We start from the raw sequence: 16,711 nt of genomic DNA on the forward strand, positions 1-16,711 counted from the left end.
GGTGCTTTTTTTTTTTTTTCCTCTCTCATTTGATTTGTCTGTTCTTTTAGATCCTTATATGTGCTTCTCCTGAGGAAGGGAGCTCTGTATCTTGTGAAACGTGTAGAGAAACAAACAGCACAGATTGTTTAGGATTTTTTGGAAATGTTTATACATTGATAAGTATCTTATTTATGTATTTTCTACTGTTGGATCTGTTTGGCAATCAATCATGATATGGTTTTAAATGTATGTGATGTCAAATGTGATTTACAGCAATACATTTATGAGTTTTTAACTTGTGGGTTGTGTCTCTTCAAAAGTCCCGTGGGCTATGATTTTTGGTGGGTGTTTGCACTATTTGGGACTGAGACACACCCTGATCCCATATATACCAGCTCTCCTTTTGTATAACACACCAGACAGGTCAGGGATAAAGTTGTAGAGAAGTTTAAAGCAGGGTTAGGTTATAAAAAAATATCCCAAGCCTTGAGTACTGTTCAATCCATCATCTGAAAATGGAAAGAGTATGGCACAACTGCAAACCTACCAATTCATGGCCATCCACCTAAACTGACAGGCTGGACAAGGGGAGCAGCCAAGAGGCCCAAGGTAACTCAGAGATCCCCACAGCTCAGGTGGGAGAATCTGTCCACAGGACAACTATTAGTCATGCACTTCACAAATCTGGCCTTTATGGAAAAGTGGCAAGAAGAAAGCCATTGTTGAAAGAAAGCCATAAGATTTCCCATTTGCAGATTACGGGAAGCCATGTGGGGGACACAGCAAACATGTGGAAGAAGGTGCTCTGGTCAGATGAGACCAAAATTGAACTTTTTGGCCTAAAAGCAAAACGCTATATGTTTCACATCCATGTGTTAGAATGGCCCAGTCAAATTCTAGATCTAAATCCCATTGAGAATCTGTGGCAAGACTTGAAAATTGCTGTTCACAGATACTCTCCATCCAATCTGACAGAGCTTGAGCTATTTTGCAAAGAATGGGAACAAATGTCACTCTCTAGATGTGCAAAGCCGGTAGAGACATCCCCAAAAAGACTTGCAACTGTAATTGCAGCGACAAGTTGTTCTACAAAGTAAATACTCAAGAGGGCTGAATACAAAAAGCACCCCACACTTTTCATATATGTATTTGTAAAAAATGTTGAAAACCATTTATCATTTTCCTTCCTCAATGATGTGCCACTTTGTGTTGGTCTATCATATGAAATCCTAATAAAATATATTTACATTTTTGGTCGTAACATGACAAAATGTGGAAAATTCTAAGGGGTATGAATACTTTTTCAAGGCACTGTACAGTGTGTAAGTGAAATCTTGTATAAAAATATTGTATAAAAAAAAGTTAATGTATTAACCACTTTACCCCCGCTCACTTTGCTGCTACTGCAGCAAAGTGGCTCGTTCCCATCCAGCGAAGTAGACCTACGTCGCTGGACTCCGCCCCTTGTGGGCGGCGCGCGCGTGCCGCCGGAGGCTCGCAGCGGGAGTCGGGCCAGGGGAGGAGCAGCGGCGATCGCCGCTGCTCTTACCCGATCGTCGGGGATCGAGTGTGGAGATCCGCCCGCTGTGTGTAAACCCTGGATCTGTCCTTGTGTCACTCTGTCACCCCCCCCCCCCCCACACACGTCAGTAAGCACCAGGCATACATTAACCCCTCCCTCTCCAATAAAATTAACCCCTTCCCTGCCAGTGTCATTTTTACAGTAACAGTGCATATATATAGCACTGATTACTGCAGTAATGTCACTGGTACCCCCAAAAGTGTCAAAAATGTCAGTCAAGGGTCCGATCTGTCCGCCACAATGTCGCAGTCCCGCAAAAAAAATCGCAGATCGCCGCCATTACGCGTTAAAAAAAAACACCAAAAATGAGTCGCACAGCGCCGAATCGCAAAAAGTGGCCTGGACGGAAGACAGCAAAATCCTCCGGTGGTAAAGTGGTTAATGACAGGTACTATGTAGGAACAATTTTTTTCAGCTCTTCATTTGGACGTATAGGGGCTAAAGTGTTTAACATATACTTTAAATCTATCAAGGTTTCTTGTGTGTATAGCTTGTGAAATCTTTCAGCTGGTGGAAGGCGAAAGGAATACAGTAGATTCAGTAACAAAAACTCTCAGGCCTTCAGTGAATTGTCAGTCTGATCGTGAGTGGAACAGAAGGTTTCTCCCTCTTGTTGAATCTGTTCAGTGAGTAAGTTCTCTATAACTTGAGCTGTGGTGAAGGCATCTATCTGAGCACCGTTTGCCATGTCCTGTTTATGAGACAGACACACACTGGATATTCATTAAAAGATCAGATCCTTTTGTTTAAAGGAGTTGTAAAGTCAAAAAGTTGTTTTATCTTAATACATTATGCATAAAAACCTTCTGGGCGTAGCAGCCTCGCCAGAACCCCCTAATACTTACCTGAACCCCATCTCTATCCAGCGATGTCCACAAGTCCCTTGGCTGTCAGGGACTCTCTCTCCTGATTGGGTGAGACACAGCCGCAGCGCCATTGGCTCTCTTGGCTGTCAATCAAAGTCAGTCAGCCAATCAGGAGAGAGAGGGGGCGGGGCAAACAGCAGCACCGTGTCTGAATGGACACACGGAGCTGCAGCTCGGCTCGGGTGCCCCCACAGCAAGCTGCTTGCTGTGGGGTCACTCAATAGGAGGGAGGGGCCAGGATCAGTGACGAGGGACCCGAGAAGAGGAAAATTCGGACTGCTCTGTGCAAAACCAACTGCACAGAGGAGGGAAGTACTGTATAACATGTTTGTTATAAAAAAAAAAAAAAGACTTTATAATCACTTTAATTATATGCATATGAAGTGTCACCCAAGAACTTTTTTTAATTTAACCACTTTGCCACTGAGTATCGTAGTACTACTGCGGCAAAGTGGCTCGTTATCGTCTGACGACGTAGACCTATGTCGTCAGACACTCCCCCTTGTGGGCGGCACTCGCGCGCCGCCGGAGGCTCGCTCCCGCTGTATTCAGTCACAGCGGGAGTCGGGCCAGGGGAGGAGCAGCGGCGATCGCCGCTGCTCTGCCCCGATCGTCGGGGATCTAGCGTGGAGATCCGCCCGCCTGTGTAAACACAAGCGGGCGGATCTCCCAAGTGACAGGGAGTGACAGATCGGAGTGTTCAGCATAGCTGAACACTCCGATCTGTCCCTGGCTCACACAGTCACCTCCCCCCCCCACACGTCAGTAAGCACCAGGCATACATTAACCCCTCCCTCTCCAATAAAATTAACCCCTTCCCTGCCAGTGTCATTTTTACAGTAACAGTGCATATATATAGCACTGATTATTGCAGTAATGTCACTGGTACCCCCAAAAGTGTCAAAAATGTCAGTCAAGGGTCCGATCTGTCCGCCGCAATGTCGCAGTCCCGCAAAAAAAATCGCAGATCGCCGCCATTACGCGTTAAAAAAAAACACCAAAAATGACAGAAATCTTTCCCTTTGTTAGTAAACGCAATAACTTTTGCGCAAACCAATCAAAATACGCTTATTGTGAATTTCTTTACCAAACATATGTAGCAGAAAACAAATTGGCCAAAAATTTAAAAAAATTTTGATTTTTACATTTTTTTGGGGGGAATTTCATATAAAAAAATTTGAAAAATATTGTTTTTTCGAAATTTACGCTATTTTTTTGTTTATAGCGCAAAAAGTAAAAATCGCACAGGTGATTAAATACCACCAAAAGAAAGCTCTGTTTGTGGGAAAAAAAAGGACGTAAATTTCGTTTGGGTATGGTGTCGCACGACCACGCAATTGTCAGTTAAAGTCGCACAGCGCCGAATCGCAAAAAGTGGCTCAGACGTAAGACAGCAAAATGCTCTAGTGGTAAAGTGGTTAAAGGACTATATTTTTGTTTTATTTATTTTAGAATCACATTCAGAGTATTGATTTGAAGATTTTGGGTTTTTTCACGTATAATTTGGATAAGTAGAGGAACGCACCATGTTTGTTTATTTTACATCACTTCAAGGAAGATATCATCCCTAAACTGCCTCATCCCATGTATGCAGTGTGGAGAAATAGACAGCGTATAATAGAGTGGTATACATGTAACATAGAGGTATAAAGCACTGCTTACAATAGGTAAGTGGCACTGTATGCAATATGTGTCATGATCACTTTGTGTAATAAGGTGCAGCATGTCATACATAGGTTTGGGGCATTCTGGGTTATAGAGATATACAGTATGATGAAATGTGTGTGTAAGACCCCTTTTACACCAGCGGACCGATTGGGTCCACCTGTCCATTTTTCAGGCGGACCCAATCTGACCACCCATTGTTCTCTATGGGTTCTCTATGGGGCGGAGGATGTCAGAACATGTGCCCGCTGTCACCTGCCGGCATCTGATTCCAATCCGGTCCGCTAAAAACAGACGAATGGGGATACATTCGCCATCCATCTGATTGGATGACAATCGGGTGAAAACGGACATGCAGTTGGTTTCCATTCAACGACCCCATAGAGAGCAGAGGGCTGTGTCTGTGTCTGCTCTGCATAGTGAGCAGACTGTCATCTGCCTGCTCAGCCAGGATCAGTGGAGAGATTCCCCACTGAGCAGGTGGATCCGCTTGGACGGATTCCACTCCATGTGAAAGGGGCATTAGGTATTGAGCACTATACATGCAACAAGGGCATGATATGCTGTGAGAATGGCATAAGACACTGTGGGGGAATTCAGTGAAACTGCGGCACCACTTTTCTAGTATTAATCCCTCTTGTTAACGTGTTGCGGCAAATTCAGGTAATTCTACAATGTGCAACTTTTACATTGTGCCATAATATGATTTACATCATAAATATTTGTGACTGAAAACCAAAAACATTTGCCGTTTCAAACTCTCAGCCTTGGTTCACACTGATGCGATGCGGGTAACGCACAAGATTTGCTGCATTTTCCTGCAGCACACTGCATAGCAATCTCACATCTTCCATGCAATCTGCTGCGGGTGTCAATGTTAGATTAACGAAACCCCGATACAGATCGCAAATCGCAGTGAGATCGCCAGAATCGCATCGCATGGGTGTTCACAGTCATGCAATGCGATTCAGGTCCTAAATAAAAGGGTCCTGCATTATTTGTGCAGATGCAGTTTAAACCATACAAAATGTATGGCTCAAATCGCACCGCACAGACATCGCATGTAGTGTGCACAGGAATGTGGTGCAATTCCTGTGCGGATCACATAGGGTGTCCTGTACTGCACTAGTGCGAGCCCCGTGTTTGTAAAGTCAGTTTTTTTTATCTTAATGCATTCTATGCATTAACATAAAAACCTTCTGGGTGCAGCACACCCCCTCAGCCCCCCTAATACTTACCTGAGCTCCTTCTCGATCCAGCGATTTTGCAGGAGTGTCTTGGATGAGATGGCAGCGCAGTGCCATAGCTCCTGTGGCTGCCAATCAAATTCAGTGAGCCAATAAAAAGACAGAAGGGGTTGGGCCAGGCTGCAGGTCCATGTCTGAATGGACAGGGAGTTGCGGCTTGGCTCGGGTGCCCCCATAGCAAGCTGCTTTCTGTGGGGGCACTAGGGTTGCCACCTCATCCCTGTAAAATGAACACTTATTATTTACACAGGTTCTGTGGCTGATTAAGGTGGTAATTAAATTCACATACTGTAGAGCATTATCTGCATTAAATTTGCTCCAGAACCTGTTAACCAGTTCTGGACAGGAAGGATTAGCCCCCTTAATGACCAGGCCATTTTTTTGCATTTTGGCACTGCGTTACTTTAACGGAAAATTGCGCGATCGTCCAATGTACGGAAATGAAATTGATGTCCTTTTTTTCCCTACAAATAGAGCTTTCTTTTGGTGGTATTTGATCACCTGTTTTTATTTTTTGCGCTATAAACAAAAAAAGAGCGACAATTCTGAAAAAAAAAAAAAATATTTTTCACATTCTGCTACATAAATTCCCAACAAAAAAAATCAAATTTTTTATCCTTTTGGGACAATTTGTATTCTGCTACATATTTTTGGTAAGAAAAAAAAATCGCAATAAGCGTATTTTGATTGGTTTGCGCAAAAGTTATTGTGTCTACAAACTAGGGGAAAGATTTATGTCATTTTTATTTATTTATTTTTTTACTAGTAATGGCGGCAATCTGCGATTTTTAGTGGGACTGTGACATTGCAGCAGACAGATTGGACCCCTAACTGACATTTTTTACACTTTTGAGGGTACCAGTGACATTACTACAGTAATCAGTGCTATACATATGCACTGTTGCTGTAACAATGACACTGGCAGGAAAGGAGTTAACCTAGTGGGTGATCAAGGGTTAAGTGTGAGTCTAGGGGAATGTTTACTAACTGTATGGGGGAGGGGCTTGTGAAATGATTATAGAGACCTGTGATCCTATATAGATTGATCACAAGCCCTCTGTGATCATTTCAGAGAAAAAAACGGTCAGCTGTGTTTACAACAGCTGCCCTTTCTTCTCTCTCAGTTGGGAGCGGTCGCGGGTGCCCGGCGGCGTTCGCCGCCGCCTGCCCCGTGCATCGGCATCCCCGCTGCCTAGCACCCCCAGCACCACGCATGCGACTGATGTAGTACTACGTCGTTTCGTGCAGCCGACCCTAAATATGCGGCGGGCGGTCAGCAAGTGGTTAATATGTGTTTGGTTTTAAAGGGATGAGGTGCTAACCCCAGGGTGGCATTCAACAGGAGGGAGGGGTCGAAGCGCTGAAGGGGTGTAACGTTAAAAAAACCATACCTCGTGAAAATTCCCTACCCTCGTCACTTCCTGCCACATACTGTACGTAATGGAACAGCTGAGCAGTTTAGCAGTGCGCATGCTCACAGCTCAGGATACTTAATTGAACAGCTGAGGAGCTTACCATTGCGCATGCTCGAAGCTCCGGAGGGTAGGGAATTTCATCAGCTGTTGCCGCGGTTACATTAAAACATCTCGGCTGCAACATGAAATCATCTACGCTCCAACCCCTGTGACTTTCCTGATCTCGGCTACTAAATGTAAAAACGGCGGGTGTATGAAAATATAAATCACGGAGATCTCGGCTCCCTGATTTATATTTTCATAGACCTGCCGCCGCTTTTACATTTAGTAGCCGAGATCAGGAAAGTCACAGGGGTTGGAGCGTAGATGATTTCATGTTGCAGCCGAGATGTTTTGATGTATCCGCCGCAACAGCTGAAATTCCCTACCCTCCGGAGCTTCGAGCATGCGCAATGGTAAGCTCCTCAGCTGTTCAATGACGTATCCGGGGCCGTGAGCATGCGCACTGCTAAGCTGCTCAGCTGTTCAATGACGTAGATGCACCGGAAGTGACGAGGGTAGGGAATTTTCACAGGTAGGTTTTTTCACGGAACAGGGGGGCCCGAGAAGAGGTAGATCCAGGCTTCTCTGTGCAAAACCAACTGCACAGGGTAGGTAAGTATGACGTGTTATTTTTAACAAAAAAAAGGGACTTTACAATTACTAGAGAGTAGTATTTCATATATTCACTCATGTTCACCTCTCCCAGACCAAAAACGTCTATTTTCAGTCTGGAATTTCCTCTGCGTGTATTTGTAACTTGTGCTTGCTGTGTTCTATAAATTTGTTTTTATAAAAAAAAATCTGGTCTCCTTAAACATGGCCGCCGGAAGAGTAGTGTGTAGTGGTAGTGTGGCCTCTAGCGCTTGTATGCTAAAGCGCATGCGGAATGCTTGTCTTGTGGCGTAAGACGTGCTCATTGATAGGTGGAAAGTGCTGTCAGTCAAACGGACGTTTTCTTCCGTATGTGAGTTGTCTGAGCAACAGAGAGGAAGTGTGTGCCAGGAACGCGGGACAAAGTGAAACATGGTATGTGCGGGCAATTCGGGGAACGTTTACCGGAAGACCGTTCTAGTAGCACAGGCATGAGTGAAATGAAGACACGCTGTAGTGTTTTCATTTCACGTAAGATGTCATACTGTGTGACTAGGAGGTTTAGGATAGAAGAGCTCATGTATGCTTCCATTAAATCAAAGCATGGTAGTTTAGGGTTTCATTGTGGGTGGGTAATGTTCTCTTGCTGCTTATATATATATATATATATGTATGTATATGTATGTATATGTGTGTGTGGGGGGTACATTAGAGGAACTGTTCAGCTGAATTCCAGGCTATATCTAACTAATCCTAAAACCCCTCCTAATACCAGTTCTGGCTAAGCCGTATAAGAAAGATGTATATACTTGCCTATTTTCACCTAGGCCAGTCTGGTGATCTGGCTGCCCTGTGTCTGCAAGCAGCAGCATAGGAGCCTGTAGATGTCACTTCTCCCAGGCATTACTATTTACTAGCCATTGTTGGTGCTCCCTCCTCTCCCCTGCAGCTGCCACTGGCAAAGTGCCAGATTATACCATGGAATTGCAGTCCAGATGCATTCTAGATGCTTTGCTGCATGTGTTTTTTATGTGTTTTGGTGCGTTTTTGATGCAGTCCAGTGCATTTCTCCCCCGCTCCTTTTTTCTTTTTTTTTTTTTAATAACATGTTATACTTACCTCCTCTGTAGTGGTTTTGCATGGAGTAGGCTCTCTTCTCGGGTCCCTCGTTGCTGCTCCTGGCCTCTCCCTCCCATCGAGTGCCCCCACAGCAAGCAGCTTGCTATGGGGGCAGCCAGGCTGCAGCTGCGTGTGTCCAGACAAGGAGCTGCCCATTCGTCCCGTCCCCTCTCTCTCCTGATTGGCTAACTGACTTTGACAGTCGCAGTAGCCAGTGGTGCCGCGGTTGTGTCTCAGCCAATCAGGAGAGAGAGTCCCCAACGGCCGAGGGACTTGTGGACATCACTGGAGAGAGAAGGTGTTCAGGTAAGTATTAGCGGGTGCTGGGGAGGCAGCTATACCCAGAAGGTTTTTTTTTTTATCTTAATGCATATAATGCATTAAGATAAAAAGCCTTCTGACTAACTCCTTTAACCACTTACCCACTGGGCACTCAAACCCCCTTCCTAACCAGACCAATTTTCAGCTTTCAGTGCTCTCACATTTTGAATGACAATCAGTCATGCAACACTGTCCTCATATGAAATTTTCATCCTTTTTTTCACACAAACCAAGCTTTCTTTTGGTGGTATTTAATCATAATTGGGTTTTTTATTTTTTGCGCTAATAATGAAAAAAGACCGAAAATTTTGTAAAAAAAAAAAATTCATTTTTCTTAGTTTTGGGTTTTAAATTTTGCAAATTTAGTCATTTTTCTTCAAAAATTTTGTCTAAAATTTATACTGCTACATATCTTTAGTAAAAAAAACCCAAATAAGTATAAATTTTTTTGGTCTTTGTGAAGGCTATAGAGTCTAGAAGCTATGGTACCAATCATTGAAAATTGATCACACCTAAAGTACTGACGGCCTGTCTCATTTCTTGAGACCCTAACAAGTCAGGACAGTACAAATACCGCCCAAATGACCCCTTTTTGGAAAGTAGATATTCCAAGGTATTTAGTAAGAGGCATAGTGCGTTTTTTGAAGTTGTGATTTTTTTTTTCCCACAATTCTTTGCAAAATGAAGATTTTTTTAAAAAAAAAATATATATATATTTTTCGCAAAATGGTCATATTACGAAGTTATTTCTCACACACTGTACAGGCATACTTGCAACTACACCCCAAAATACATTCTGCTACTCCTGAGTATATCGATACCACATGTGTGACACTTTTCCACAGCCTGACCACATACAGAGGCCCAACATCCAAGGAGCACCGTCAGGCGTTCTAGAAGCAAAAATGACACACATAATTTTCTGACGACCTATCACACTTTTGAAAGTCCTGGACAATGGAATTACCCACAAAATGACCACATTTTGGAAAGAAAACACCCCAACACATGATCTAGGAGGCATAATGAGTCTCTTGAACATGTCATTTGTTTTCACAAGTTTTTGGAAAATGTGGAAAGAAAACCAAAACGCATTTTATTTACACAAAGGTGTATGTCGCTACCTGTTTTTGGTGTATGCCCCTGTTCTATCTATTTTAAAAAAATTTGGGGGGAAAAGGTCGGTTTCAGTTTTCGGCCAAGGGCATCCTGCATTTTCGGCCCAGAATTTTCATTTCGGTGCATTCCTACCCTACCATCATATGTCAGTCATCAGCGTTTCCTTCGCTTGCTGTGAGTGAGGAGCATGCTCAATTCATGGCGTTACCCTTGGGTCTCGCTTCAGCTCCTCTGGTGTTCACAAAAGTGTTGGCCCCTGCTCTAGCATTGTTGCCACAGCAGGGGATTGCGGTGCTGGGGTACCTGGACGATATTCTATGAGCAGTGTCACCGACTGCTCTACAGGACAACCTGGACATCACTGTGCAGACTCTTCAGGAGTTCAGTTGGACTTTAAACTTCCAGAAGTCTGCAATCAGACTGTTTGGTCCATAGAGCGGTTTGTCTTCAGGGGTGAGCTACTTTATAACAAGATTTACAACCATGTTTGCAAAGCATGCATTGTTTGGTGTGAGTCTCTGGGGGTTTCTGCCTATTCTTTTTCGCTGTCTTGTATTTTGGCATTCCTCCCAAAGAGGTGTGGAACAGCACCTGGCCCTGGGTACCCTCAAGGGCCAGGTTTTGGCCTTGGCGATTTTTCTTTCAAGCTCCTTTTGGCTTTGCATACCTTGGTTTTTACCTTTTTTGTTCAGGGGATTCGCCACTTTGCTCCACCTGTGCGTTTTCCGTTGCCTCTGTGGGATCTCAAGTTGGTACTGTCGGTTCCTCCAGAAACCACCTTTTGAAAATATTCGCCAAGATTCCTTAGCTCACATTTTCCCTAAAGGTAGCCTTCTTTTTGGCAATTACTTACGCATGCAGGCTGTCCAAGCTGGCAGCCTTGTCTTGTCTGCCTTCTCTGGTGGTTCAGAGATAGTGGCGCTTCGCCCTTGTCAGTCGTTCCTTCCTGAGGTTGTCTCTGGTTTCCATCTGAATAAAGAAATTGTGTTGCCTTCCCGGTGTCATCCTAAGCATCCTAAGGAGCTTGCCTTGCATTCTCTGGATGTGGTTCAGGAGATCAGGCTGTACCTGGCGGCAACCAAGTTATTTAGGAAATCGGACTCCCCTTTTTCCTGCAAAGGGTTGGCCGCGTCTGCCGCAGCTATTTTCAGATGGATCAGCCAGATGGTAGTACAGGCCTATTCGATCAAGGGTCAGGTTCCTCCTTTCCTTGTTAAGACGCATTCTACGCGGGCGCTTAGTGCTTCCTGGGCCTTCCGCCATCAGGTGTCAGTGATGCAGGTTTGTAAGGCGGCCACCTGGTCGTCTGTGCACACTTTCAGAAAATATTACAAGTAGATGTGTTGGCATCTGCGGATGCTGCTTTTGAGAGGACTTGGTCCTCTTTGAGGGTGTATTGGTTTTTTCAGGTGAGCTCCAGTTGTTCCTGGTTGAGATCCATGTTACCTGGTTGGCTAGTTTTTAGTCTTTTTGGAACTTTTTCTGCTGTTTTTTCCCACCCCTCATTTTGAAGGGAAGATTCTGGAGCTGTGTCAATCAATGAACGAAAAGAAAATTTGGATTTTTGTCTTCCTGTAAAATCCCTTTCTCTGATGTTCATTGATGGACACAGCACCCATCCCTCTATTGAGTTGGGTTATTTTACTTCTGACACTGCTTGCAACAAAACTGAATGCCTATAGCAGGAAGTCTGAGTATACCCCCTAGGACTGCCCCATAGGCATGGTAAAGCTTTTTCCTGCCTAGTGTCCTACTCATGTAGGGTGGCAACATAACCCAATGGATAAGATTCTGGAGCGGTGTCCATCAATGAACATCAGAGAAAAGGATTTTACAGTAAGACGAATATCCAATTTTTTTTTCTAAACTTTCAATCTCCGTTTATTTACAAAAAAAAAACCCAGTGGCGATTAAATATCGCCAAAAGAAGGCTCTTATTTGTGTGAAAAAAAAAAAAATTCTATACATTTTTTGTTTGGGTACAGTGTTGCATGACAGTGCTGTAAGCTAAACATTGGCTTGGGCAGGAAGGGGGTAAAAATGCCCAGTAGGTAAGTGGTTACTGAGACCTCAGGGCCTTGATGTCTCCTCTGCACTCTACTGACATTAATGCAGTGCAGATTGCACATTGGCCAGGGAAACTGACAGCAGAAAATGGAAGTGGCAAACAGACTTTCTCTTTCATTCATTGACGGACACAGCGCCTGATTCTTTCTAACCAATGGGTTGTACTGCCCCCTACAGGAGTAGGATACTAGGCAGGAAAAAGCTTGACTACGCCTATGGGTAGTCCCAGGGGGTAAACAGCCACTCAACTATAGGCACTCAGTTTTTTTTCTTTTCTGCCTTGCTGGGATCTCTGGTCCTGGCAATTTTGTTTTCTTTTTAAATGGAATTTTTCATCCTAATTATTTTGTTCTGTGATCTACAGTCACGTACTGGACTGGGCCACGAACTGGATAATCTAGATCCTTATGGTTCCCCGCAGACCCCAGTTCTGCGCTAGGTTGGCTGCGACATAGCCCCACTGGACGGGGGCTGGCCTGCGAGTTAAATCTCTCGCAAGGGCGCATATGAGTCGCAGCGTTTCCTCCTGGCCGACAGCACCCACATTACCATGGAGCAGTGTCCTGTCTGGAGAAGTGCCCACGCTGTCCTCCTCTCCCCCTTGCAGCTGGGCCTCCACAAAAATTTTGGCTGCGGCTTGCTAGGCAATTTGGTCAGCTTGGCACCTTCCTTTTTGAAGGGGTGGCGGTGCTTAATTTCTGTCCGTCATTCCTTCCAAAGGTGGTCTCTGGCTGTCATTTTGAATGAAGACTGTGTGGCTTCCCCTGTGTCCAAGGCCTAAACATCCAAAGGAAATTTGCCTTGCATGCCTTGGATGTGGTTTGGGCACTTGGGGTGTACCTGACAGCTACGGAGTCTCTTAGGAAGTCAGACTCTCTTTTTGTGCTCACGGACGGTCCTCACAAAGGATTGTCCACTTCTTTTGCAACCATTTCCAGATGGATCAGACGGTGGTTCAGGCCTATTGCATCAAGGGTCAGGTTCCTCCTTTCTCTGTCAAGGCACACTCTACTAGGGCATTTGTGTCTTCTGGGCTTTCCGTCATCCACCGTCAGTGACTCAAGTTTACAAGGTGGCCACCTGCCCACCTGTGCACACTTAAAGTTTTTTTTTTTTTTTTTTTTTTTTGTAAAGTGGATGTGTTGGGATCTGCAGATGCTTCCTTTTGGCTGCAAGGTTTTTCTGGCTGCTGTTTAGAAGTATTGTTTTTTTTTTTTTTTTTAAGGTGAGCTCCTGGCTAAGGTTAGCCTTGGGAATTTGTTTCTGCCGTTTTCCACCCCTCATGTTTGACACTGCTTTGGGACGTCCCAATGTTTAAGAAGAATCAGGAGCTGTGTTTGTCAATGAACGAAAGAGAAAATGGGATTTTTGACTTACCGTAAAATCCATTTCTCTGATGTTCATTGACAGACACGGCACCCACCCCTCTGGAGTTGGCTTTCTTCGGACACTGCTTGTAACAAAACTGAGTGCCTATAGCTGAGAGTGGGTGTACTGTATATCCTCTGGGACTGCCCATAGGCCTAGTCAAGCTTTTTCTTGCCTAGTGTCCTACTGCTGTAGGGGGCATTATAACCCAATGGTTAAGAATCAGGGACGGTGTCCATCAATGGACATCAGAGAAATGGATTTTACGGTAAGTCAAAAATCCCATTATTTTCAAACTAGAACATTTTCAGTAATGGTGCACAATGTGTTTTTTGTTTTGCAGCTTCCTTTATCACTGTTGAAGACGGCGCAAAACCACCCCATGGTATGTAGTCCCTTTTTGAGAATCTATTAAAGTACTTTGTTTTCAATTGGTTTGCTTAAAGTAGAACTAAAGGCAAAAATCTTTTTTCCAAAAAAAAAAAAAAAGAGTAAGGTAGGTAACAAACCGCGTTAGGTTTGTGTTTTTTCCAGAACGAATTTCCCATTGGAAGATTTCTCTTCCTGTTCTGGTGACAAACCAAAATTTGGCACTTTTTTACTTATTTTGGTAAAAAACAGTAATTGGGACTACTTGACCAAGGGACTAAATCGTGTTCCCAATCTACGTGTCCCTCATCACAATCTCAAAGCTTTTATAAACGAAAGGGGCTTCATGTGGAAAAAGAAAATCAGTGCAATTTCTGTAAGTTCCTCAATGCTCAATTATATTCTATATAACTGATTCTCCTAGGTAGAACTCGCCAGAAATATTGCTGGTAAAGTTATAAACCAGCATATTGCAATTTATTTCACATTATTATTTATGCACTAGCACTTTTTTGGTATCACTGTTCAGATACCAGACATTGTTTTCAATATAGGAAGGACACACTGCCTTTGCACTCTAATTATGAATTATTGGATATTTTTATTTTCATTCATATTACTTCACACCCAGATAGAGCCCACAGTTTATACTATAAGAATATAATTGAGGAACTTACAGAAATTGCGCTGATTTTCATTTTCCACATCTCTATATAGTTTATCTATAGCTGATCAGCACTTCTGGAAGTTCACATCAAATACCACTAATCTTTTTTTCCCAAAAAAAAAAAAACCCAGGGCGCCTGATCTTTTTATATTTAAAAGGGGCTTCATGGGGACTTAAACATTTTTAATGTTTTTAACATTACATTGTTTATCTCCTACTGTCTCCAGCACCATACCCAGGGACTAGCAGGGAGGGGAGAGACCTTGCAGTGTGACGAGCACTGATTGGGTGCTCATCAGAAAAGGGGCGTGTCAGGCTCTCAACGCTCAGCAGAAGTGCATCTGCTGACCGAGTAAATGAGGCGCTGGCCTCAAATGAGAGCGAAAAAAAAAAAAAATCCTTACCCTCACACACTGAAGCACGTGGGTGCCAAGTACAAGCGCACCACTTTAATACCAGCCCTTCTCTTGACACTTTGTTTACAAGTTAAAATCAGTATTTTCCCTAAACGTCTTTCAGGACAGCACCGTGAGAGATGGCTCCTTCCACTTGCCAAAAGGAAATGCCACTTCCACCAGACTTTAAAAGAAGGCTTCTCCCCACAGCACATCAGTTTTTGTGTTTCCCCTGGCCGAGGAACACCTAGTAGGGAATCAGGAACACTTAGGTGCTGATCTGAGAGACCAGGCTTCCTGCTCCACCATACGTACCTTTTTTCATTGGAGAGTTCGTACCTCGCTACCTGGTGCTTTGGATGGGCTCCCTCTCCCTCTTCAGTGCTCAGGGAGAGCCTATACTGCTCTGGTAAGTGCAGCCCCTTTTTTGGTTGGGAGTAGTGAGTCGCCCAGCGGGAAGTGAGGTATCCGACGAGGGACGGTGCTCGTGGAGCAGGCGCGTGGTGTCCCTTCCGCTGGAAGCGCAGGGGGAGAGGGGAGGAACAGAGTTGGTGCATAGGTCCGGCGCAGCGGCACTATTGGAGTCTGGAACCAGAATCCCTAGCCATCTGTGGACGCTGAGAGACCTCTATGGACGTGGTCGCAGCAGCAAGTGGGACAGGCACCAGCAAGGCCCAGGTAAGGGGTGGATTGTGCATCTTACCCTGATTACTGTGGGGTCTCTCTCCTCTCTCTCTCTCTCTCTCCCCCCCCCACCCTGGTGGCCCGGGGCCTGTCTGGGCACATGGAGTTTTATGTATGCTTCCTGTGCACCTGGGTGACCCTGATGAGTAATAGGTTGATTCACTGGGATGGTTTGCCTGTGTTTTTTTTTTTTTTTTTTTTTTTTTTTTTTTTTTGTTTTTCTCGTTATGGCAGGCTAAGAGCTCTGACCTGACTGTTAAAAAGAAATGCCCTTCATGCAAAGCTAACTGAAGATTGAAAGAAGACACACGCCTGGTTAAAGAGGAAGATTCTACGGCATGCATCGATTTTTAATTGCATCGGTTAGAAAGGAGCTGGATGCTACCATACAATCCTTTCACTGCTCGCTAACAAATCCACCCTTAAGTCAGCCATCTACCTCACAATCCTCTCTGAGATCACAGTTAATCCCTACGGGGGGGTTAGTGGAGGTAGGTCCCCCCAATCCAAGAGGAACTTACACCCCCCCCCCCCATGCTATGGCAACTAGTTTTGTGTCTAAAAACCTGAAGTACTGGATTAATCAACTTAAAGCACATATCGCATATTCGCCCAAATAGGAGCTCCTTGATTCTTTTTCCATTCTGTCAACGGCCATAGCCTACATTGCGGATGCTTCAGCAGAATCCGTAAGGATGACAGAAGAGCTCTGTGGTTGAAGACTTGGCCTTGGGATGCGGCATCTAAAAGCAAGCTTTGTGATATTCAGTTTAGGGGGGATCCACTGTTCGCTCCTAGTTTTAGAAAGGACAGCCGACAAAATTAGATCACTCCCTGTTAAAAAGAGGAAACAGACAGCTAAACGTCTTTTTTCACCTTAAAGGGGTCAGGAGCAAGATGGCAAGCCCCAGGGGAAAAAGGAAGAATTGGTCAGCGCAAAGGTCTAGGGGAAAAGGGAAGTGTCCTTTTCCATCCTCCTGCAACAACCAACAAGTCACAATGACAATTTGTTGCCTGTGGAAGGAAGACTGCAAAAATTCCTCCCCCACTGGGCAACTATGACAGAATCAATATATTCTAGCCATACTGTCCCAGGGTTACCAAATAGAATTTTTGGATCCACAGTGAATTATGAGACTGACATTGGGAGATTCCAACTGCATAGACCCTCCAACAGTAGTAGAAGCTGTAATGGTTAATGCTCTGAAGGAA

The 16,711-nt window shown here is 44.4% G+C and overlaps 1 protein-coding gene across 2 annotated transcripts in view; it reads left to right on the forward strand.

The window, feature by feature from the left end:
* Positions 1–7,804: 7,804 nt before the first annotated feature.
* The window catches only part of LSM4 (LSM4 homolog, U6 small nuclear RNA and mRNA degradation associated), a 34,577-nt gene continuing 25,670 nt past the window's right edge, over positions 7,805–16,711 (forward strand). Inside the window, exon 1 of one of the 2 annotated variants that reach the window (XM_082270100.1) lies at positions 7,805–7,825. In XM_082270100.1, the coding sequence (XP_082126226.1) occupies positions 7,823–7,825 (3 nt within the window). In that variant the 5' untranslated portion in view covers positions 7,805–7,822. Of the gene's footprint in view, positions 7,826–13,757; positions 13,770–16,711 lie in introns of those variants that run through there. The other variant, XM_082270099.1, reaches the window with a different exon arrangement.

This window comes from Pelophylax lessonae (assembly GCF_965119305.1).
Source record: "Pelophylax lessonae genome assembly, chromosome: 1".
NCBI lineage: Eukaryota > Metazoa > Chordata > Amphibia > Anura > Ranidae > Pelophylax > Pelophylax lessonae.